Source organism: Bufo gargarizans, chromosome 1 (genome assembly GCF_014858855.1).
Source record: "Bufo gargarizans isolate SCDJY-AF-19 chromosome 1, ASM1485885v1, whole genome shotgun sequence".
Classification (NCBI taxonomy): domain Eukaryota; kingdom Metazoa; phylum Chordata; class Amphibia; order Anura; family Bufonidae; genus Bufo; species Bufo gargarizans.
This window is the reverse complement of record NC_058080.1, coordinates 367,756,297-367,777,353: the sequence shown is the minus strand read 5'-3', so window position 1 is coordinate 367,777,353 and position 21,057 is coordinate 367,756,297. Positions and strand designations below refer to the sequence as shown.

At 42.8% G+C, this 21,057-nt stretch overlaps 1 protein-coding gene across 1 annotated transcript in view; it reads left to right on the top strand.

Annotated features, from left to right (window-relative positions):
• The window catches only part of FSTL3 (follistatin like 3), an 87,954-nt gene extending 74,693 nt beyond the window's left edge, over positions 1-13,261 (top strand). Inside the window, exon 5 of the mRNA XM_044284474.1 lies at positions 12,378-13,261. Coding sequence (XP_044140409.1) covers positions 12,378-12,430 — 53 coding nt within the window. The 3' untranslated portion in view covers positions 12,431-13,261. The remainder of the gene's footprint in view (positions 1-12,377) is intronic.
• Positions 13,262-21,057: the final 7,796 nt, after the last annotated feature.

Genomic DNA, 21,057 nt, shown 5'->3' with positions numbered 1-21,057 from the left:
TCTGCTGCCAGGGTACGAAACTCAATGGCGTATTCAGCTACGGATCGTGAACCCTGTCTGATGGACATAAGGAGCTTCGCAGCAGAGGCAGCACGAGCCGGCACATCGAATACCTTCCGAAGAGAAGCAACAAAACCGGAAAACTCGGCAACCACCGGATTGTTGTTCTCCCATAAAGGGCTGGCCCAGGCCAAGGCCTTGTCCGAGAGCAGCGAGATCAAGAAGCCCACCTTTGATCTCTCAGTAGGAAAGGCATGTGGCAGCAACTCAAAATAAATGCCCACCTGGTTAAGGAAACCTCGGCACTGAGTTGGCTCTCCCCCAAAGCGCTGTGGAAGGGGGGCAGAACCGGTCATACCCCGAAACACCGCAGGTGCAGCAACAGGTGTCGGGGTAGACTCTGGCGCAACAACCGGAGCGGCAGTAGGAGCGGGCCCAGGAGCGACAACCGACCCATCGGCAACGGAAGCTAAATGAGCCGTGCGTTCAAGCAGGGTTTGCAACGCCACAGCGAACCGACCCAACAGGTGATCCTGCTGATCAAGTCTGGCAACCAGCGTAGGTAGCGAGGATGGCCCTGTACCGTCAGAATTCATGGCTTGGTCCTAATGTCATGGAACCATGAACCAGACGTACAACAAGAGATAAGTGGAAATAAGTAGGCTTTATTGAAAATCAAGCTGTAAGGCAAAAGTCCAAACGGATGGCTAAACCGAAGCAGGGTCTTGCGAAGCCAGAGGTCAGGAACCAGAAGGGTAGTCAGACGAAGCCTGGATCGGGAACCAGCAGGGTAGTCAGATGAAGCCTGGATCAGGAACCAGCAGGGTAGTCAGACGAAGCCAGGATCAGGAACCAGAAGCAGCAGCAGTCTTAGAAGCATGTGAACACAGGAGGACCAAGCAAGGAACTGAAGCCACAGACCTCCTATATATATGAGCTAGGCATCCAGCTCCTCCCAGTGGGAAGGAGAAGCCGCAGGGTGGGAGGCTACAAGAAACCCAGAAACCAAGATGGCCGCCAGCACATGTCAAACGAAGAAGAACAGCAAGAAGGTAAGACCATGACACTCTTGTGCAAACTGTAAACGTGCAGTAATGTTTTTTTTTTTTTAACAGCAGTGGCTTCCTCTGTGGTATCTTCCCATGAAATCCATTCTTGTTTAGTGTTTTACGTATCGTAGATTCACTAACAGGGATGTTAGCATATGCCAGAGACTTGTGTAAGTCTTTAGCTGAAACTCTGGGATTATTCTTCATCTCATTGAGCAGTCTGCGCTGTGCTCTTGCAGTCATCTTTACAAGGACGGCCACTCCTAGGGAGAGTAGCAGCAGTGCTGAACTTTCTCCATTCATAGACAATTTGTCTTACCGTGGACTGATGAACAGCAAGGCTTTTGGAGATACTTTTATAACCCTTTCCAGCTTTATGCAAGTCAACAATTCTTAATCGTAGGTCTTCTGAGAGCTCTTTTGTATGAGGCATCATTCACATGAGACATTGCTTCTTGTGAAAAGCAAACCCAGAACTGGTGTATGTTTTTTATAGGGCAGCTGTAACCAACACCTCCAATCTCATCTCATTGATTGGACTCTAGTTGTCTGACACCTCACTCCAATTAGCTCTTGGAGATGTCATTAGTCTAGGGGTTCACATACTTTTCCACTTGCACTGTGAATATTTACATGGTGTGTTAAATAAAAACATGGTAACATTTAATTCTTTGTGTGTTATTAGTTTAAGCAGACTGTGGTTGTGTATAGTTGTGACTTAGATGAAGATCAGATCACATTTTATGACCAATTTGTGCAGAAATCCATATCATTCCAAAGGGTTCACATACTTTTTCTTGCAACTGTATCAGTCTGCTCAGCTTCCCAGTTCTATAACATGCACTGCAATTTCATGGTGACAGGTTACCTTTCAGAAAAAATACCTTGCATGGAGACTGTAGCACAAAGCTCCTATTGTTTTTACACAAAAGCCTCATTGCTGCATTATATGAATGGCATGCAGTAAGGACAGTATATAAAATGTATGTTGATTTTTTAAAAGTATACTTTAAGGAATATTTTTGTAATAAAAAAAACTTGCGTACTTGATAAAAACTTGTACGGTTGTCCCCAATTACCCATGTCTTTCCCATGCAGAAATGTAAAATGTTCTTTAAAATGTACTGTCCAATCTTTTGTGACACACAATGGGAGAGATATATAATTGTACTTACTCTTAGATTCTGTCATAATATACTCCAAAATTATTGGTGCTCGAAGTGTTTGCTCTTAAAATAGTATTCACTTTAACAAAGTCAATTTTTACAACAATTTATGCTTTCTTTTATCCTAATCTTAGTTAGATTTCGTAACATATTGTGCTCAAAAACTACAGTGGTGCCCAGAAGTTTGTGAACCTTGCATTATTTTCTATATAAATAAATGTGACATACAAGTTTTAAAAGAAGATAAGCTAGCCAAATCAAACACGAGTCAAACATATTCGATTTTGAGGAAAATTATCCAATATCACATGTATGTGAGTGTCAAAAGTATGTGAACCTTTAGGATTAGTAGATTATGTGAATATGAAATTAGTCAGGTGTTCTCAAGATGACCTGTGTATGACCTGTTTTATTTAACCCCTTAGGGACACAGCCTTATTTCACCTTAAGGACCAGGCCATTTTTTGCAAATCTGACCAGTGTTACTTTAAGTACTGAGATCGTTTTTTCGTCACATATTGTACTGGTAAAATGAAGTAAAAAAAAAAATAATTTTTTGCACAAAAAATTACCTAATTTACCAAAAATGTGGAAAAATTAGCAAATTTCAAAGTTTTAGTTTCTCTACTTCTGTAATACATAGTAATACCCCCAAAAATTGTGATGACTTTACATTCCCCATATGTCTACTTCATGTTTGAATTATTTTGGGAATTATATTTTATTTTTTGGGGATGTTACAAGGCTTAGAAGTTTAGAAGCAAATCATAAAATTTTTCAGAAATTTACAAAAACTAAATTTTTAGGGACCAGTTCAGGTCTGAAGTCACTTTGTGAGGCTTACATAATAGAAACCACCCAAAAATTACCCCATCTAAGAAACTACACCCCTCAAGGTATTCAAAACTGATTTTACATACGTTGTTAACCCTTTAGGTGTTGCACAAGAGTTATTGGCAAATGGGGATGAAATTTGAGAATTTCATTTTTTTGTCAAATTTTTTATTTTAACCCATTTTTTCCACTAATAAAGCAAGGGTTAACAGTCAAACAAGACTGTATCTTTATTGTCCTGACTCTGCCGTTTACAGAAACACCTAATATACTGTATGGCCACACAGTGGGGCGTAGAGTGAAAGGTGCGCCGTTTGGTTTTTGGAAGGCTGATTTTTATGGACTGGTTTATTTACACCATGTCCCATTTGAAGCCCCCTGATGCACCCCTAGAGCAGAAATTTCCTAAAAGTGACCCCATCTAAGAAACTACACCCCTCAAGGTATTCAAAACTGATTTTACATACGTCGTTAACCCTTTAGGTGTTGCACAAGAGTTATTGGCAAATGGGGATGTAATTTGAGAATTTAATTTTTTTGCCTAATTTTCCATTTTAACCCATTTTTTCCACTAACAAAGCAAGGGTTAACAGCCAAACAAGACTGTATCTTTATTGCCCGGACTCTGACGTTTACAGAAACACCCAATATGTGGCCGTAAACTACTGTATGGCCACACAGCGGGGTGTAGAGTGAAAGGTGCGCCGTTTGGTTTTTGGAGGGCTGATTTTTATGGACCGGTTTATTTACACCGTGTCCTGTTTCAACCCCCCTGATGCACCCCTGGAGTAGAAACTCCCTAAAAGTGACCCCATCTAAAAAACTACACCCCTCAAGGTATTCAAAACTGATTTTACATACGTCGTTAACCCTTTAGGTGTTGCACAAGAGTTATTGTCAAATGGTGATGTAATTTGAGAATTTAATTTTTTTGCCTAATTTTCCATTTTAACCCATTTTTTCCACTAACAAAGCAAGGGTTAACAGCCAAACAAGACTGTATCTTTATTGCCCTGACTCTGCCGTTTACAGAAACACCCAATATGTGGCCGTAAACTACTGTACGGCCACACAGCGGGGCGTAGCGTGAAAGGTGCGCCGTTTGGTTTTTGGAGGGCTGACTTTTATGGACCGGTTTATTTACACCGTGTCCTGTTTCAACCCCCCTGATGCACCCCTGGAGTAGAAACTCCCTAAAAGTGACCCCATTTTGGAAACTACGGGATAAGGTGGCATTTTTGGGGGGACTATTTTTAGGGTAAATATGATTTTTGGTTGCTCCATATTACATTTTTGTGAGGCAAGGTTACCAAAAATTGAAATTCTGAAATGACATCTCCATTTGCCATTAACTGTTGAGGAACACCTAAAGGGTTAATAAAGTTTGTATAATCAGTTTTGAATAGCTTGAGGGGTGTAGTTTCTTAGATGGGGTCACTTTTAGGGAGTTTTTACTCTAGGGGGGAAACAGGGGGGCTTCAAAAGGGACATGGTATCAATAAAAAAGGCCATCAAAATCGGCCTTCCAGAAACCATTTCGATCCTTTCCTTTTGCGTCCTCCCTTTTACTGATACAGCAGTTTACGACCACAAATGTGGCGTTTCTGTAAACTGCAGTATCAGGGTAATAAATATTAACTTTTGTTTGGTTGTTAAAGGGTGTTTTGTTACCGGAAAAAATGGATTGAAATGGAAAAGTGCCAAAAATAGCGGTTTTGGCACCGTTTTTTTTTAACCGTGTTAATCTGGGGGTTAGATCATGGGATATTATTATAAAGGAGATTCTTACGGACGCGGCGATACCTAATAAGTTTTTGACTATATTATCCTTTTTGATACAAAAAAATTTTTGTATCTCTAAAGTCTGTGTCATTTTATTTTATTCTTTATCCGATTATCTTATGTGAGGGCTCATTTTTTGCGGGATGAGACGACGGTTTTATTGGCACTATTTTGGGGGCTATATGACTTTTTGATCGCTTGCTATTAAACTTTTTATTATGTAAGGTGACAAAAAAATTACTTTTTTTGCACCTTTATATTTTTTTTTCTGGACCATGTTAATCTGGGAGGTTAGGTAATAGGGTAGTTTTATAGAGGAGATTATTACCGATGCGGCGATACCTAATATGTCTACTTTTAATAAATTATTTTAGCTTTTTTGGGTGTCTCAATTCTGAGAACTAGTTTTCTTTATCTGATGTCAGTGCTAAATTGGGATACAAATTTAGTACTCCATGGAAGTGTGATACTCCCTGAAGCAACCGTCAATGCAGAGGCCCGGATGATCGGGGCACATGTCACATTGAGTTGTGGTGTCCTTCCGTATCCCCCTCCTGTGACACACTCTGCACTTTTTTGGGGTTCGTCTCTTCTTTCCAGTATGGGGGACCACACCTGGAAAGTGTTGGCCAGGGACGATCTGGGCGCCTACAGTTCCCGAGGTACTCCGGCCTGCTCTTTCCCCGTCCGAAAATATCAGGGCCTTGAAGACTACCTCATAGAACTGGAGGAATGTCCCTGTGCTGCCAGCGCTTTGGGATAGTACAAAAGAGTTGTACATGGCAACCTGTACCAAGTAGACCGCAACTTTTTTTGTACCATGCCCGGGTTTTGCGCATGGCGTTATATGGCTTGAGGACTTGATCCGAGAGATCAACTCCTCCCATATACCTACCGATTGTAGTCGACGATACAATCGGGCTTGAGGACCGTTGCCGCGGTACCTCGCACAGGGACAGGGGTGATGCCGTTACCATGAATTGTGGACAGCATAAGGACATCCCTCTTGTCCTTATACCTGACCAGCAACAGGTTTCCAGTGGTAAGGGCACGGTTCTCACCCCTGGGGAAAGGTACCTGGAGGGGGTGGGCAGGGAGGCCGCGTTGATTTTTCCGCACAGTCCCACAAGCGGACGTGGATATGGCGGCAAGGGACTGGAACAAGGGATACTGGTATAAAAGTTATCCACGTAAAGGTGGTAACCCTTATCCAGCAGTGGGTACATAAGGTCCCACACAAGTTTCCCGGTAACACCCAGAGTGGGGGGACATTCTGGGGGTTGAATCCGGGAATCTCGCCCCTCGTATACACGAAATTTGTAAGTGTACCCTGAGGTACTTTCACAAATTTTGTATAGCTTCACGCCATACCTCGCCCTCTTGGAGGGCACATACTGGCGGAAAATGAGTCTCCCCTTGAACGCAATGATAGACTCATCAACCGCGACCTCTCTTCCAGGTACATAGGCCTCCATGAATTTGGCCCCAAAGTGATCGATGACCGGCCGTATCTTATACAGACGGTCATGGGCAGGATCACCTCGGGGGGGACATGCTGCATTATCGGAATAATGCAGACATTTCCGGATGGCCTCAAACCGGGACCGTGTCATGGACGTACTGTAAAGTGGGGTCTGGTATAGGACGTCCCCACTCCAGTACAGCCTGACACTGGGTTTCTTGACCAGGCCCATATGCAGCACGAGGCCCCAAAATGTCCTCATTTCAGCTGCACTGACCGGCGTCCAGCCACCGGGCCTGGCCAAAAAGGAGCCCGGGTGTTGAGCGACGAACTGTTGGGCATACAAGTTCGTCTGCTCCACCATCAGATTTACCAGTGGGTCACTGAATAAATGACAAAAAAAGTCATATTCAGTGTAGCCCACTGTGTAAATCTGGATTCCTGATTGGCCTACAAAATCAGGAATCACGGGCTCGTATCACTCTGGGCTACACCAGACAAGTTCACCGGCAGGGTGCTCCGGTGGATTTAACTGGTGGGCCGGGAAACCAGTGCGAGCCCCAAAGTTGCTCGTACTAGTGTGGGCCACAGGGTCCCTAAAATGGCAGTCCCCTTGCTCTGCCTGGCGGGGTCTCCGCCGCCTTGGGGGCTCATCATCATCGCTAGATGATGAGGAGGACGCGGATGACAACAGGAATGTGGGGTCATCCTCATCCTCACTGGGACTCTCGGAGTCGGAAGCGAGCTGGGCGTATGCCTCCTCGGCCGAGAACATCCGGGCCATAGGGGAGTGTGTGTCTGCGTGTATATGTGCGTGTGTGTAAATCTTTATTTGGTGTGCATGTGTGTGGGGGCACGGGTGTTCGCGGACTTAACCCTAAAAAAAAAAAAAAAACTAACAAAAAAAAGGGCAAAAAATGTGAAAAAAAAAAATCAAAACCGCTGCTCAACCGTCTGAAGTTGATCAGCAGTGGGGTGTGCAATGCGCTAACAGTGGCCGGACACTAACAGTGCCGGCCACAGTCAGCGTACACAAAAAAAATAACTGCACCGCAAAAAAGGGGGGAGGGGCAAGCGGCAGCACCCCTGGGGGGTCTAGGGTCACACAGCTGTGCTGTGGACCCCAGACACCCTAACTTAGGGTGATGCAATAAAACTTCACAAACTAACTTTCCCTTTTTTTTCCCTGCCTAACCCAAACTTTCCCTACGCTGTCCCTATGTACCTGATGGGGGGTGCTGGGGGCACAGATCGGGTCCTGGGGGCACAGATTGGGTGCTGCTGGCAGCGATGGCGGACACGTGCAGGCAGCTCCTCTCTCCTCCGGCTCCGGAACACAAAAGGAGGAGGAGAGGAGCGCCTGCCTCTTTTGAATTTGCCGCCGGACCGCCCACAGACCAATCAGAAGCGATCCTGAGTGGTGATGCAATAAAACTTCACAAACTAACTTTCCCTTTTTTTCCCCTGCCTAACCCAAACTTTCCCTATGCTGTCCCTATGTACCTGATGGGGGGTGCTGGGGGCACAGATCGGGTTCTGGGGCACAGATTGGGTGCTGCTGGCAGCGATGGCGGACACGTGCAGGATGCTCCTCTCTCCTCCGGCTCCGGAACACAAAAGGAGGAGGAGAGGAGCGCCTGCCTCTTTTGAATCTGCTGCCGGACCGCCCACAGACCAATCAGAAGCGATCCTGAGTGGTGATGTCACCATCACCACTCATGATCGCTGGATGGTGATTGGTGGGGTGAAATCACACCACCATCACCATCCTGTTCCGGGTTATCGGGTCTTCAGAGACCCGAATAACCCGGAAACGCAGAAAACCGCAGGCCTGAATTGACCTGCGGTTTTCTGCGATCGCATACATGGAGGGGTCACCTGACCCTCCGGCACATTTGCCCCAAGTGCCTGCTCAATGATTTGAGCAGGCACGGGGTTCTGATCGCCGCCCGCCGCGCGGCGGTGATCGAAAATACACATGGCGTACATGTACACCCTGTGTCCTTAAGTACCAGGACATCAGGGCGTACCTGTACGCCCTATTTCCTTAAGAGGTTAAAGAACAGGGATCTATGACAGTCAGATTTCTGACTACTACTCTGCTCAACATGTATTTAGCATGGGGCCTTTAAAAAAAGAAAGGTAAAAGATTTCTGAGGACCTCAGAAGAAAGGAGATTTCTGAGGATCTCTGAAGATGAATTGTTGATGCTCATCAGGCTGGAAAAGGTTACAAAACTGTCTCTAAAGAGTTTGGACTCCACCAATCCAAATCCAGATTGTTGGCAGATTGTGTACAAATGGAGAAAATTCGATACCATTTTTACCCTCCCCAGGAGTGGTCAACTAGCACGAGTGGCCAGCCAACAACATTATGCCAATAGCAAGGTGTGAAATAGTGCACAAGGTCACAAAAGAATACAAGGTAACCCCAAAGGAACTAAAGTTCTTTCTCTAAATAGCTACTTTTAATATTCATGAGACCACCATCAGGAGGACATTGAACAACCATGGTGTGCATGTCAGGAGTGCAAGGAGAAAGTCACTATTCCCCAAAAAGAACATTGCAGCCCATCTGCAGTCTGCTAAATGTCACCTGGACAAGCCAGAAAGCTACTGGAGCAATGTTTTGTGGACAGATGAGACCAAAATTGAACTTATACTGGAAGACGTATGTTTGTAGAAAGGAAAACATTGTATTTCAGCATAAAAACATCATCCAATCTGTGAAACATGAGGGTGGTCAGGACAGCTTCCCATCATCGATGGAACAATAAATTCTGAATTATACCAGAAAATTTAGAAGGAAAATGTCAGGACATTTGTCCATGAGCTGAATCTCAATAGCTTGTGGCTATACAAGTGTTATCCATCTTAACATGTTGAGGAACATGAATTTCAGTTTGCTGTTTCAGTTTTTGCACTGTCTATTATTTGCTTAACTCTACCCTTCATGTAACCCCACGGAAAAAAATGCACACACACCATTCTCTCTGGTGACAATGGAGGCCATAACCATTTGCTCACTTTATGCCGCATGAATTCAGCACAGGGAGGGAAGCCTGTGACGTTTGGCAAGTCACCCAGTGTTGCTGAAAGAAACAAGACTAAAGTTCATGATCAGATGATTGTGCATAGAATTGCTTGAAGATGTCTATGTACTGTACATGGCCGTGTTCACATCTTTATAAAAGAATATTGGACCCACAATCCGCGTAACCATAGCCATGCGCCAAACTGTGATTTTTGGATTATAAAGCGATTGCAGCTTGTGTGAATTTTCTGTGTACCTACTGTTAAGCAAATTAACACACACGGTTAGATACTGTAGAACCAAGCTTCATCAGGCACGATGTATGTCAACAGGTCCAAATGTCGGTTTACGATCATATTCAATAGCCAGTTATAGAATGAAACATGCTTCTGTTTATCCCCCAAAAAAGTATTCAACATTTTTTACACCAGCACATGGATCTGTATACTTTTGTAATTGCATGTAATAAAAAATTTGGTATAGCTGCAGAGTTATTCAAAAAATGTATCTGTATAGTACCACCTGCTGTTTGTCCTTTTCCTTATTTCTTGGTCGACCTCTTTGAGGTGGTCGCACATGGTCAGTTCTATCCTTCAACTGCCACCAGCCATATCTACTGTTAGAAACTGAGACAGTTACAGGTTAAGAGCTTCAGCAAAACAGACATCTGACACAAATTCTGTGTTATACCACTTTCTCATCAGAAAATGTATTCTACTCTTTTTTTCTGGAGCAGAAATTGAACAGCAAAACAGTCTTTTGTTTCTTTGAATTAACCTGTGCAGACATAGGCCTCCCCAAGCACAATTTTTTGGGGAAGTGAATACAGCATATCGGACACACTCCCACACAAGAATACTGCCCTCGACTGGCAGGAAAGGGTATGATGGGCCTCTGGTAAAATGATCATTTGACTTAAAACAGCTTTGATGCCCAATAAGAATTATCTTGTACAAACCACAGAAGGTTAACAGAGGTCTGTTTTTCATAGCCCATCCTGTATAATTTATTACCAACATTATAGAGCACAATGGAAACACCTGACAAACTCACTGACATATGAAAGCAAAACAAGCCAAATTATACTTTATTGTGTAAAAAGTCACAAATGATGGAGAACAGCATTTTTGCTCTATCATTTGTGAATTTTCACAGTTCTCACAACTTTTGGCAAATGGGTAGGGCATAGTGAGAAGGGGTGGGAGATTTTCTGGTGCACAGACTGCCAAAAAATGCACAAAATGTATTAACCTGATAGCGGCCAAGTGCTGTACTTGTACGCCGTTTGGTGCTAGGCTTCGATCCAAACATGTATGGCATGGGATTAATGGTCCATTCACACATCCGTAACTGTTTTGCCATCCACAAATTGCAGATCTGCAAAACACGGACACCAGCCATATGCGTTCCGCATTTTGCGGGCCGCACATAGTCGGCACTATAATAGACATGCCTTTTCTTGTCTGTGGTTGCAGACAAGAATAGGACATGTTCTATTTTTTTGCGGGGCCGCGGAACGGAAATGCGGATGCGGACAGCACTGAAAATTAATGGGTCCGCACCCATTCCACAAAATTGCGGAACGGATGCGGACCCATTTTTGCGGACCTGTTAATGGACCCTAAAGCTCTTGCTCCTGCAATCTAGTCAGTGACAGCTGGGTACCCTGAGGAGAAGACAGAAGTGATTAATTACCGTTTCTGCCTTCTTCTTTTCTTTTGTGCATAGCGATCAATGAGCATTATGCAGTGAATAGAGGAAGCAGCTGTGACACTTCGGTTGGACCTCGTGATCACTGGGGTTTCTTGTGCAGAGCAGAACTGTTGTATCTTAGCAGACCCAGATATATTCTGCATGTGTACATTGCACCAAAAAGGGGGCTATTTTCCTCTGCAACTTAAAAAAAAGAAAGGTGTCTTCTGCAACAGATCTTTTAATGACATCTTGGGGGACATATTAGGTGCCAAAAACGTATAAAAAAAACAGAAAACGTGCCACATTTGCTTAGTTGACACTAAACTAAAACACAAAATAAGGAGCCCATTTTGATATATTTTGGTGTAAATATTTGAAGAATAAGCAGCTATAGTTAAATATATATATTTTTTCAGTTCTCCCGAAATGAAACTAGGAAAAGAAAAAGAATCTCTAAAAAAAATGTTAATAAAAAGCCATGTGTGTTGGGTAAAAAATGGCACAAAAATTATTTTGGTAGTCCAGCAAATAAAACAGGACCATTAATTCATGATGTTCAATAAATCACAATAAAATGTCTGGTCATTAATTTTGTTTCAGGCCTGGCATCTGACTCCAATTGACTTTAGACGGAAAAAAACACCATAGAAACCACAAAGGGCCTAGAAAAGAGCGCAAGCTGGCAATTTTTTTTAGTAGTAAAAAAGGATTATGTTATGTTTTGTGTTGTCTTATTGTTCATTGTTTTGTGATTTTTAACGTACCATAGTTTTAATTCTATTACAGACGCATTTTATGCTACATTAAAGGAGTTGTCCGGGTTCAGAGCTGAACCCGGACATACCTCCATTCTCACCCAGGAAGCCCCCCTGACTTGAGGATCAGAGCATCGTTCATGCTCTGATGCTCTCCTTTGCCCTGCGCTAAATCGCGCAGGGCAAAGGCATTTTCTGGAGTTCTGGTGACGAACCGGGCTCTCCATGGGGCTGCCAGGAAGCCTGGTGACATCACCAGCACTGATGGGCGGGCTTTAGCGCTGCCCTAGCCAGTAAAACGGCTAGGGCAGCACTAAAACCCCCCATCAGAGCTGGTGACATCACCGAACACACTGCCGGGTGGAAGCCTCCGCCTGGCAGTGTGTTATTGTAAACAAAAGAGCCCTTGCCCTGAGATGCTTCGATGCTAATATCAGGGGGGCTACCTGGGTGAAAATATTTGTGTGTCTGGGTTCAGCTCTGCTATTACTGCTATTCTAGAACATTTTGTGATATTTACACATTGCCACTGTAGTGCATTATACATATATTAGTGTATAGAAATATTATTAAAAACTTTGCTTTGATTTCTCTTTTACAGTGCACTCCAAATTTTCCATGGATCTCGACGATGCAGTGAAGAACTTTGTGTGAGATCCTGATGATGTCACAGAAATGTCAAAACAAGCTCACAGGCATTTCATGTGTATATTGTACATACAGTGAGGCATATTTATTAACTGGACGTGTTATTTATATGTATCAGCCAGGCTCCATTACCCAAAGTGTATGTAGCAGGGTTTCAACACTAAACTCTGTCATTTTTGAGGTGATATCCTGTAGGAAATGTTATGTATTGTAGTCTGACTTGGTAAATCTGTTGTCACTATGGTTCGGTGGGTGAATCTGATTTCTTAGGGCACATTCAATGTGCTCCACAGGCAGTAAATGAAGTCTTTCCCTATATTACAGGGTGGCAGGGTGACACAGGCAGAATGGTGCAAAAACGGTGGAAACAAATTGTACCTCACAGTATAGGGTGGTCACTTAGTCGTCTACAACACAAAATGGCAGAGGAAAGAAGTATCTGACATGACGAACGCCTGAGAAATAAACATAGTTACACATAGAAAGAAGCTATGAGGTTGGCACAGTGCTCCAATGCCAGACCACAGATTAACCCACAGGTAAAGCAAGGGAAGTGGAGCGCGTCCTTGGTTTTGCAGGACAAACTATATTATTTTATTTGTTTTCGGAATGCATTGCTCCTATTGAGTATATATCATCTGAACTGTACAAATATGGCAGAATACACTAGCCATACCAGTACGTTGCAGCTGCATAAACAGGCTTTTAATCACTGTTTAATTGGTATCAACTGCTCGGTTTCAGGTGTAATTTGCCTCCTACTTGTAAGGTCAGAGACCACAGTGCTGTTTTTCTATTTTTCTATCTTTGTGTCTTTACTCTTTTTCTATCCATGAAAATAAAATTATTAAAACACATAACTTTGTCTCCTGTCATTTCACAGTGTCTAGATTCTCTGCAATATATACATCTGGAACAAATACTGGTCCTGTGCTGTCCTCTAGTGATGCCTTTTGGAGATGCAAGTCAATGTTTCCTTCTATGTGTATGTACTGTCCAGTATATTATTTTACTCTGAATTTGCTACATTCCCCTTTCCATCATCAGCCAGATTTGCATTATTTCTGTGGCTTGTTAGGTTGAAAAGGAAATTTATCACCAGTAGTTTGGATTATTAAAGGGGTTTTCAGGGATTTGAATATTAATGACCTATACACTTGAATAGAATGAAGCCATCCCATAGATGTCAACGGTGAGCAGGTAAACAATGAAGGGATGTAGCACTTGCACGAGCGCAGCCTAGTCTTTAAACAGCTGATCAGCGGTGGTGCCAGGTGTTGGTCCCCCTGCCAATCCCAAAACCCCTTTAACTGCAGTAATGCAGCACTAGTACTGCAGTTAAGGAAACCAACTTGCTGCATTTTGTCTATGGTATGGAGCAGTTCTCTTTGGGGTCCCATAGAACATAAGTATGGATGTCACCTTTCAAAAGCACTTTTTAATCAATAAGCCACTACACCAGGTGACATCATCAGCAGTTAATACCATACCATAAGTCTGCTTTATGCTGAAATAATTTTGTAAACATGATTTTATTTTATAAGGTGTTAGAACTTAAAGGGAACCTATCACCTCTACTATGCTACCCTCACTGAGCGTTTCTAAATGTTCATTGTGTTACCCTAAACATATAAATTACACTTTTAATTTCATTTGCAGAATTCAAAAAGTTTTATGCAATTGTGTACTTCCCGCCTTTTATGCAAATTAACATAAAAGAGTCATATCTTACTTGTGTGACCAGAGAAGAGTCATATTTTCAAGCTTTGACTTATCTCAGGTTAATTTGCACACGTATCGAATTGTTTTTTTTACACAATTAAAGCACACAGAGCTATGGGGACTGGGTATTGCAGATGTGCTAGCGGCCACCTAGCAAAACCTCAGCACTTTACACAAAATCCCAGTGACAGGTTCTCTTTAAAGGGGTTGTCTCACTTCAGCAAATGGCTTTTATCTTTAGAAGCCACTTACTAATATATTGTGATGGTCGATAATGCTTCCCTTTCTGGATTAATTCATTTTTTCATCCCATTATAAACTGCTCATTTCCATAGTTTCGACCACTCTGCATTCAATCATTGGTGGTCGTGCTTGCACACTATAGCAAAAAGCGCCGGTCTCTCTGGTGGCTGGGAGCGTACATAGGCTATTGTTTTTTCCTATAGTGTGTAAACATGACCACTGCTACTGGATTGCAGGATGGTCATAACTAGGGATAAGCAAATCAACTTTGGCTGAAACATCCGAAGTTGATTTGCATAAAACTTTGTTCTAATACTGTACGGCGCAGGAACTCCGTACAGTATTAGAATGTATTGGCTCCGATGAGCCGAAGTTATTGCTTTGCGAAGTCTCGCGGGACTTCGCGCAATAACTTCATAAATTAATTTTTACTGTAAAAAAAAAAATTGAAGTGCCTTTTGCGCTGTGGCATTAGAAGAATTTTGATATCTCTGACTGTTTAGTCTAACCAGACTGTCTATTACTCTGTAATTCCTCTAGCGTCGTTCTAGTAGGTTTAAAGAGCACACCAAATGCTTGAAATAACTTTTTTATTAAAGGGGGTCTGCAGTTAGTTTAAACTGATGATTTATCCAGAAGATAGATCATCAGCATCTGACCGGAGGGGTCCGACACCCGGGACCCCCACCGATCAGCTGTTTGAGAAGGCAGCGGTGCTCCAGCAGCGCCGTGGCCTTCTCACTGTTTACTGCTGGCCCAGTGACAACACGACTAGTATCAACTGGCCTGGGCGGGGGTAAGCTTCATTCAAGTGAACGGAGCTTAGCCGCACCCAGGCCAGTTGATACTAGTCGTGATGTCACTGGGCCAGCGGTAAACAGTGAGAAGGCCGCTGCGCTGCTGGAGCGCCACTGCCTTCTCAAACAGCTGATCGGCGGGGGTCGGACTCCCGCTGATCAGTTATTGATGATCTATCCACAGGATAGATCATCAGTTTAAACAAACTGCAGAACCCCTTTAACTTCAACTTTTCTTCATATAACACTGCCACCTCTGCAGCAGATAGTCCATGTACAAAAAACGTGTTACATAAAGATATCACAAAATGGCGGTATGCATAAGATGGTGGTTCAACTGTTCAATCTTGTCATTCAACATAGAATAGTGGATATATTTCTCTCTTGAGTATCTGTACTCTCAATTTAAGTTATTTAAGCACTTTATGATCTCTCTGAGAGGTATATCTGAGGTTAAACAGAATTCCGAAAAAAATAATTATATATATATATAATAGTATAAGTGTCCGTATAAGTGAGTATTAGCCTAGAGATTGGACCCTTTTAAAATGTAGCTTTTATTTAGTTCAATTAAAAAAGCAAAAATATATAAACACCCTCTGATAACTGGGCATCCAAAATAACATATAACAGGACAAGATGTTGCCTAGCTACCACCATGAATTGGTGAAATGTTTTAAAATAAATAAGATAGTGTAAATTCCAGGGGCGCTAATGACATTAATTGGAGGTATGGGGAATGGATAGAGGATAGGGCACCTTATTGTGAGATCTGGGGATGGTTCTCTCCCTGTACCCGCCCTAGATTAGCCCTCTGCCCAGGGATGAACCCTGATGGTGGGATCACCCTGTCCCCGTGCCTACCCTGTCTTGCCCTGTACAGCCCTGTACCTTGGGAATTTTTTACACAATTGATGATGTCAATTTTAACCCCGACGCGTTTCCCCACTACAGGGGGTCGGTTAAGAAGTCATAATTGTTACATATAACATCATGGATCAAAAGCAGAATAATAAACTAGGTAATGTTTGATATAGTTACTATGTCCTGGTAGATGCCATGGGGAAGGCCATGTAGGGGGGAAGAGGACTCACACTTATTCTCTTGATGAAGAGAGATGTCACAGGTGAGGTGCCCCCATAGTGTCCGGACTGCCGCCTGCCGAGCTTGATGGGGCAGTCAAGCTCGGCAGGCGGACACTATGGGGGCACCTCACCTGTGACATCTCTCTTCATCAAGAGAATAAGTGTGAGTCCTCTTCCCCCCTACATGGCCTGCCCCATTGCATCTACCAGGACATAGTAACTATATCAAACATTACCTAGTTTATTATCCTGCTTTTGATCCATGATGTTATATGTAACAATTATCACTTCTTAACCGACCCCCTGATGAACCATAGTGGGGAAACGCGTCGGGGGTTAAAATTGACATAATCAATTGTGTAAAAAATTCCCAAGGTACAGGGCTGTACAGGGCAAGACAGGGTAGGCACGGGGACAGGGTGATCCCACCATCAGGGTTCATCCCTGGGCAGAGGGCTAATCTAGGGCGGGTACAGGGAGAGAACCATCCCCAGTACCCACAATAAGGTGCCCTATCCTCTATCCATTCCCCATACCTCCCATTAATGTCATTAGCGCCCCTGGAATTTACACTATCTTATTTATTTTAAAAATTTTCACCAATTCACGGTGGTAGCTGGGCAACATCTTGTCCTGTTATATGTTATTTTGGATACCCAGTTATCAGAGGGTGTTTATATATTTTTGCTTTTTTAATTGAACTAAATAAAAGCTACATTTTAAAAGGGTCCAATCTCTAGGCTAATATATCTGAGGTCAACCAATAGTTCACTTGCTCTACTTGGTTTTCAGTTTGCTCTATACAATTGCTTATGATCTAGTATGGTTCTTTTGTGTATGCAATTTGTTTGGATTGTATGATTGTATGACTCAGTAGTTTGTATGGTTTGTTTGTTTGGTATTTCCACCTGGTGGAACTGTAAGTAAACACACATATAACTGGTTCAGTATACAGTTCTAATCACTATATTAACAGTAGGAACATTATATAACTGTTTTAAATACCTATTTTGGCCTCTCTGCTTTCATAAAACACAGCTCTTAGTGGAGTGAATGTTCAGCCTCTCTCCTTTGGTGTAATGATTCTAGCAGCTCCTGCTAGGGGGATTTCCCACACAGGCTGTGTGGGAAATCGGTTATTGGCAGGTATAGCTGTATAAAAACACAAGCTATATTAGCAACCTAGGACAGGTCTTAGCTGGCCAGCTACAATAACTTTGGCTCAGAAATTTGGCAAGGTAGTGGTGGATCACTACTTCAGAGCTCTGCTGATCTTGTCCAGAGTAAGGGAAATTGCTGCCAGGAACGCAGATGAGAGCTGAGGAGTAAAGCCACAGACACTGCAGTACCGCACGCTTGTTGGAGAAACCCCTTTTCTGTCCACAGTCTCCAGCTTATACAGAACAGACCCGGGTTGGTAAGACTAATTCTGCACATACTTCATCACAGTTTTGGCACATAGAAACTGTGACCAGGCCTGTAGTCAGATAGGTTTACTGTTTGTGTCAGGCCACAAGTATTGTTAACTGCTCATAACAAGGACTAACTGCCAATTAACACCGGAGAGCTGACAATGGATTCATGCCAGCCTGGTGTGTATTCAGGAGAAACACCATAGGCACATGCTATTTGACCAGTTATTGGGGGGATACTATAGCATGTAATTAGATTGTAAGCTGTTGTGCTGTACCGCAGGCTAGCCTGCATCATGCACCCAAATAATTGTTCCTGATTCTAGGCTAATGACAGGTAAGGCGTGGCTGGTCTATTTGAGCCCGCCAGTAAGTAAAATTCACCTCTTTTACCTCGGGCATACACCAGAGGGTGCCACGATGTACAGCACATAGGTCTCAGCCTCCTGGCTGGGTGTGTAAATTTATTTGCGTGCAACCAGCATCTGTGGTAACATTCATTACCACATTTAAGTAAAATACAGTTTTGGCAAAACTGGTGTTGGAGTTGCTTTCCTTGTTTGTGGCTTCACTGTATCCTGGAGGGCCTACCACAATACAGTACACAGCTTACAATCCTATGCCACATAAAAGGTTAATACATAAAATAATACTTGGACTGGGAGAAAATTTCTGTATGCGGGTAAGTAACTGTCTCAGTGATAGAAAACAGAAGGTGGTCACACTCAGATTGGGTCACCAGTGGGGTACCTCAGGGGTTAGTACTGGGCCCTACTCTCTTGTTGATGTAGCTTAAGAAGTGTGATATGTATTAGCTAGTAAATCTGTGTACTCTTCTTTTATGGAAGTCTTGAATTATATGCTGTTTGTTTCAATGATGGTATGGCATGTCTTTATATCTACATGTGATGTTGTTTTCACAAATAAATCAAGTGTTTATATAGATGGTTCGTGGACTAAATAGGTATGAATCCTATGTAGTGTGGAACAAATATATATATGATTGGATGAAAGCTAGATATAGACTTAGTTCAAAGTGCTATATGCAAGCTGAGTACATGAAAGTGGTGCGTACAGGCTGGATACATAAAAGTGTTACGTGCAAGCTGAGTACACAAACATACTTGGTATCTTGGTATGAGCTAAGTACAAGGAGTTATAAAATGCAGACTGAGTACATGAAAGTGCTATGTGCAAACTAAATACATAAAAGGTATTGTAAAAACAGATTCAATATATGGGAACCAGTGGTTGCGGTACACATAAATATTCAGTGCAGGTGCACTAAAATAAAGTCCAGAGGATAAATAAAAATGATAAGGAATGTAAAGATATAGGTAAGTATCACATAGGTTGAATGTTTGCCTGCTATTCTGATACCAGAATAGTCGTGGTATATCAATAGAAAGGAGTTCCAGTCATGAAACTTCTCATTTTGTAGGGAGGAAACAGTTGCTTATGCTCTGCTGGTTCTATTGTATGCAAAGTTTTCGTGCCTATGTTATACGGTTTAATTGCTAGGTAGTTCGATACTTAGTTGCATATATGCAGGGCTGTATCTGTTTCTAAACAATTCCTGTTGATTATGGTCTGCATATAACAGATAGAGAGAAACTGGGTACGTTATCGCTCCACGCAGGTTTGTTCTTTACTTTGTCCTGCAAGGACCTACGTGGCGTCCTACGCTGTCACTCGCTTTATCACGTGGCATCCCACGTGACTGGTGGGGCGTCACTCGATCCGGGATTCCTAATAGGTCTTCTTATAACTTTGAGGTTTAGAAGAAGTGCAGTTACTTTAGTGTAATGTAGTTAGTTGAGCGACAAACTGCTATATTTTGTAGTTGTCCCAACCTTTATATTCCTCACTGTTTCTTTGTACCAACAGTGTTACAAATGGTAATGGAAGACACAGCTAAATAGATTTCCATGCCCTCATCAAGAATGAAAGAGGCCCTCCTAACTAACAAAATGTAGATATGTAATAACTTATCCAGTGTGTGGGAAAAGACTAAACAATGTATGGATGGCAGCATATGAATCAGGCTATAATGAAGATCAATTAAAGGCCATGTGTACAAAATTGGATAAGACCTATGAAAGTTTTAAGAGACTGTCTGATAAATAATCTTCTCTGTTATCAAGTCTCAACTCTAGGAATTCATCCTAGAATTAAAGACCCACACTGCACTTAATGATGAAAGATATAGCAGATTTGTGGCAGTCAAGTCAATGCTAGAGGACAAGATATCACAACAATATGAAACTGCGTCCCGCCATTCTAACTTTTCAAGGCACTCCAAGGCTTCATCCCGTTACTCGAAATCTATTGCTCAGTCTTTATCGCTAAGGTCTCACTCACAGCACTCTTTGCTGAGTAACTCACTGGTGTTAGCATGCGCAAAAGCAGAAGCAGCGAAGGTACAAGCTCACTTCATTAGAAAGGAAGCAGCCATTAAGGCACAAGTCGCAGAGACACAACCTCAATCTCAAGCTAATCAAGCAGCTATACAGGCTCAAGCGCAAGCGACCAAAGCCAAGGCCGAAGCTGAGTTGGAGGTCCTTCAGAAGGAAAGGGAAGAAGCAGTAGCCATGGCTGAACTGAGTTTTAGAAGAAGCTGCTGAAGAAGAAGAAGCTTATTGTCCTATGTCCAAGATATCTAATGACTCAGAAAGGTGTACCCTGCAATTCGTCCTAAACCAAAGCAAAGTCAATGCGTGTGCACCAGAAGATTCGGCCTCTGCACGCCAATTTGCTGAACTCATGCGAGTGGAAAAATAGGCAGCCTATAACTATAAAGTTGACCCCAGTTCAGTGGACATTTCTCTTTCTTTCAAACCTCTGGCACTTTACACAGTATTTCAGGCGCCATTAGAGACCAAGCCACTTCAAGCTCATAAAATCACAATAAACCTCCTGAGACTAGTCGCATAGCGACCTAGACGCTGGCGCCAAGATTACCAGATGTGAAGCCTTCACTTACGCTCAACCCAGCTGCCACTTCATTCCATCTTCGAACCCCCATACATAGGGTATCAGATGTGCCAATAACACCAGCGAGGGAGAAGTTCCTCTCGCCATGATGCAGGAAAGAAATGACCTATCAGAAATCGCTAAGTACCTCACCTTCAGGGACCTTATCAGTACTAGCCTTATGAACTTTGATGATCGCCCAAAGAATTATAGAAGTTGGAAGGCCACCTTCAAGACAACAGTTCAAACTCTTAGTGTTCCGCCTATGCAAGAACTTGACTTACTAATTCGATGGCTAGGTCTATGGTCGTCAAACTGTGTTAAGAGACTCAAAACTGTTCATATCTAAGAACTAATCATAGGCCTTTGTCTCGCATGGGAAATATTAGAGCAGACATACG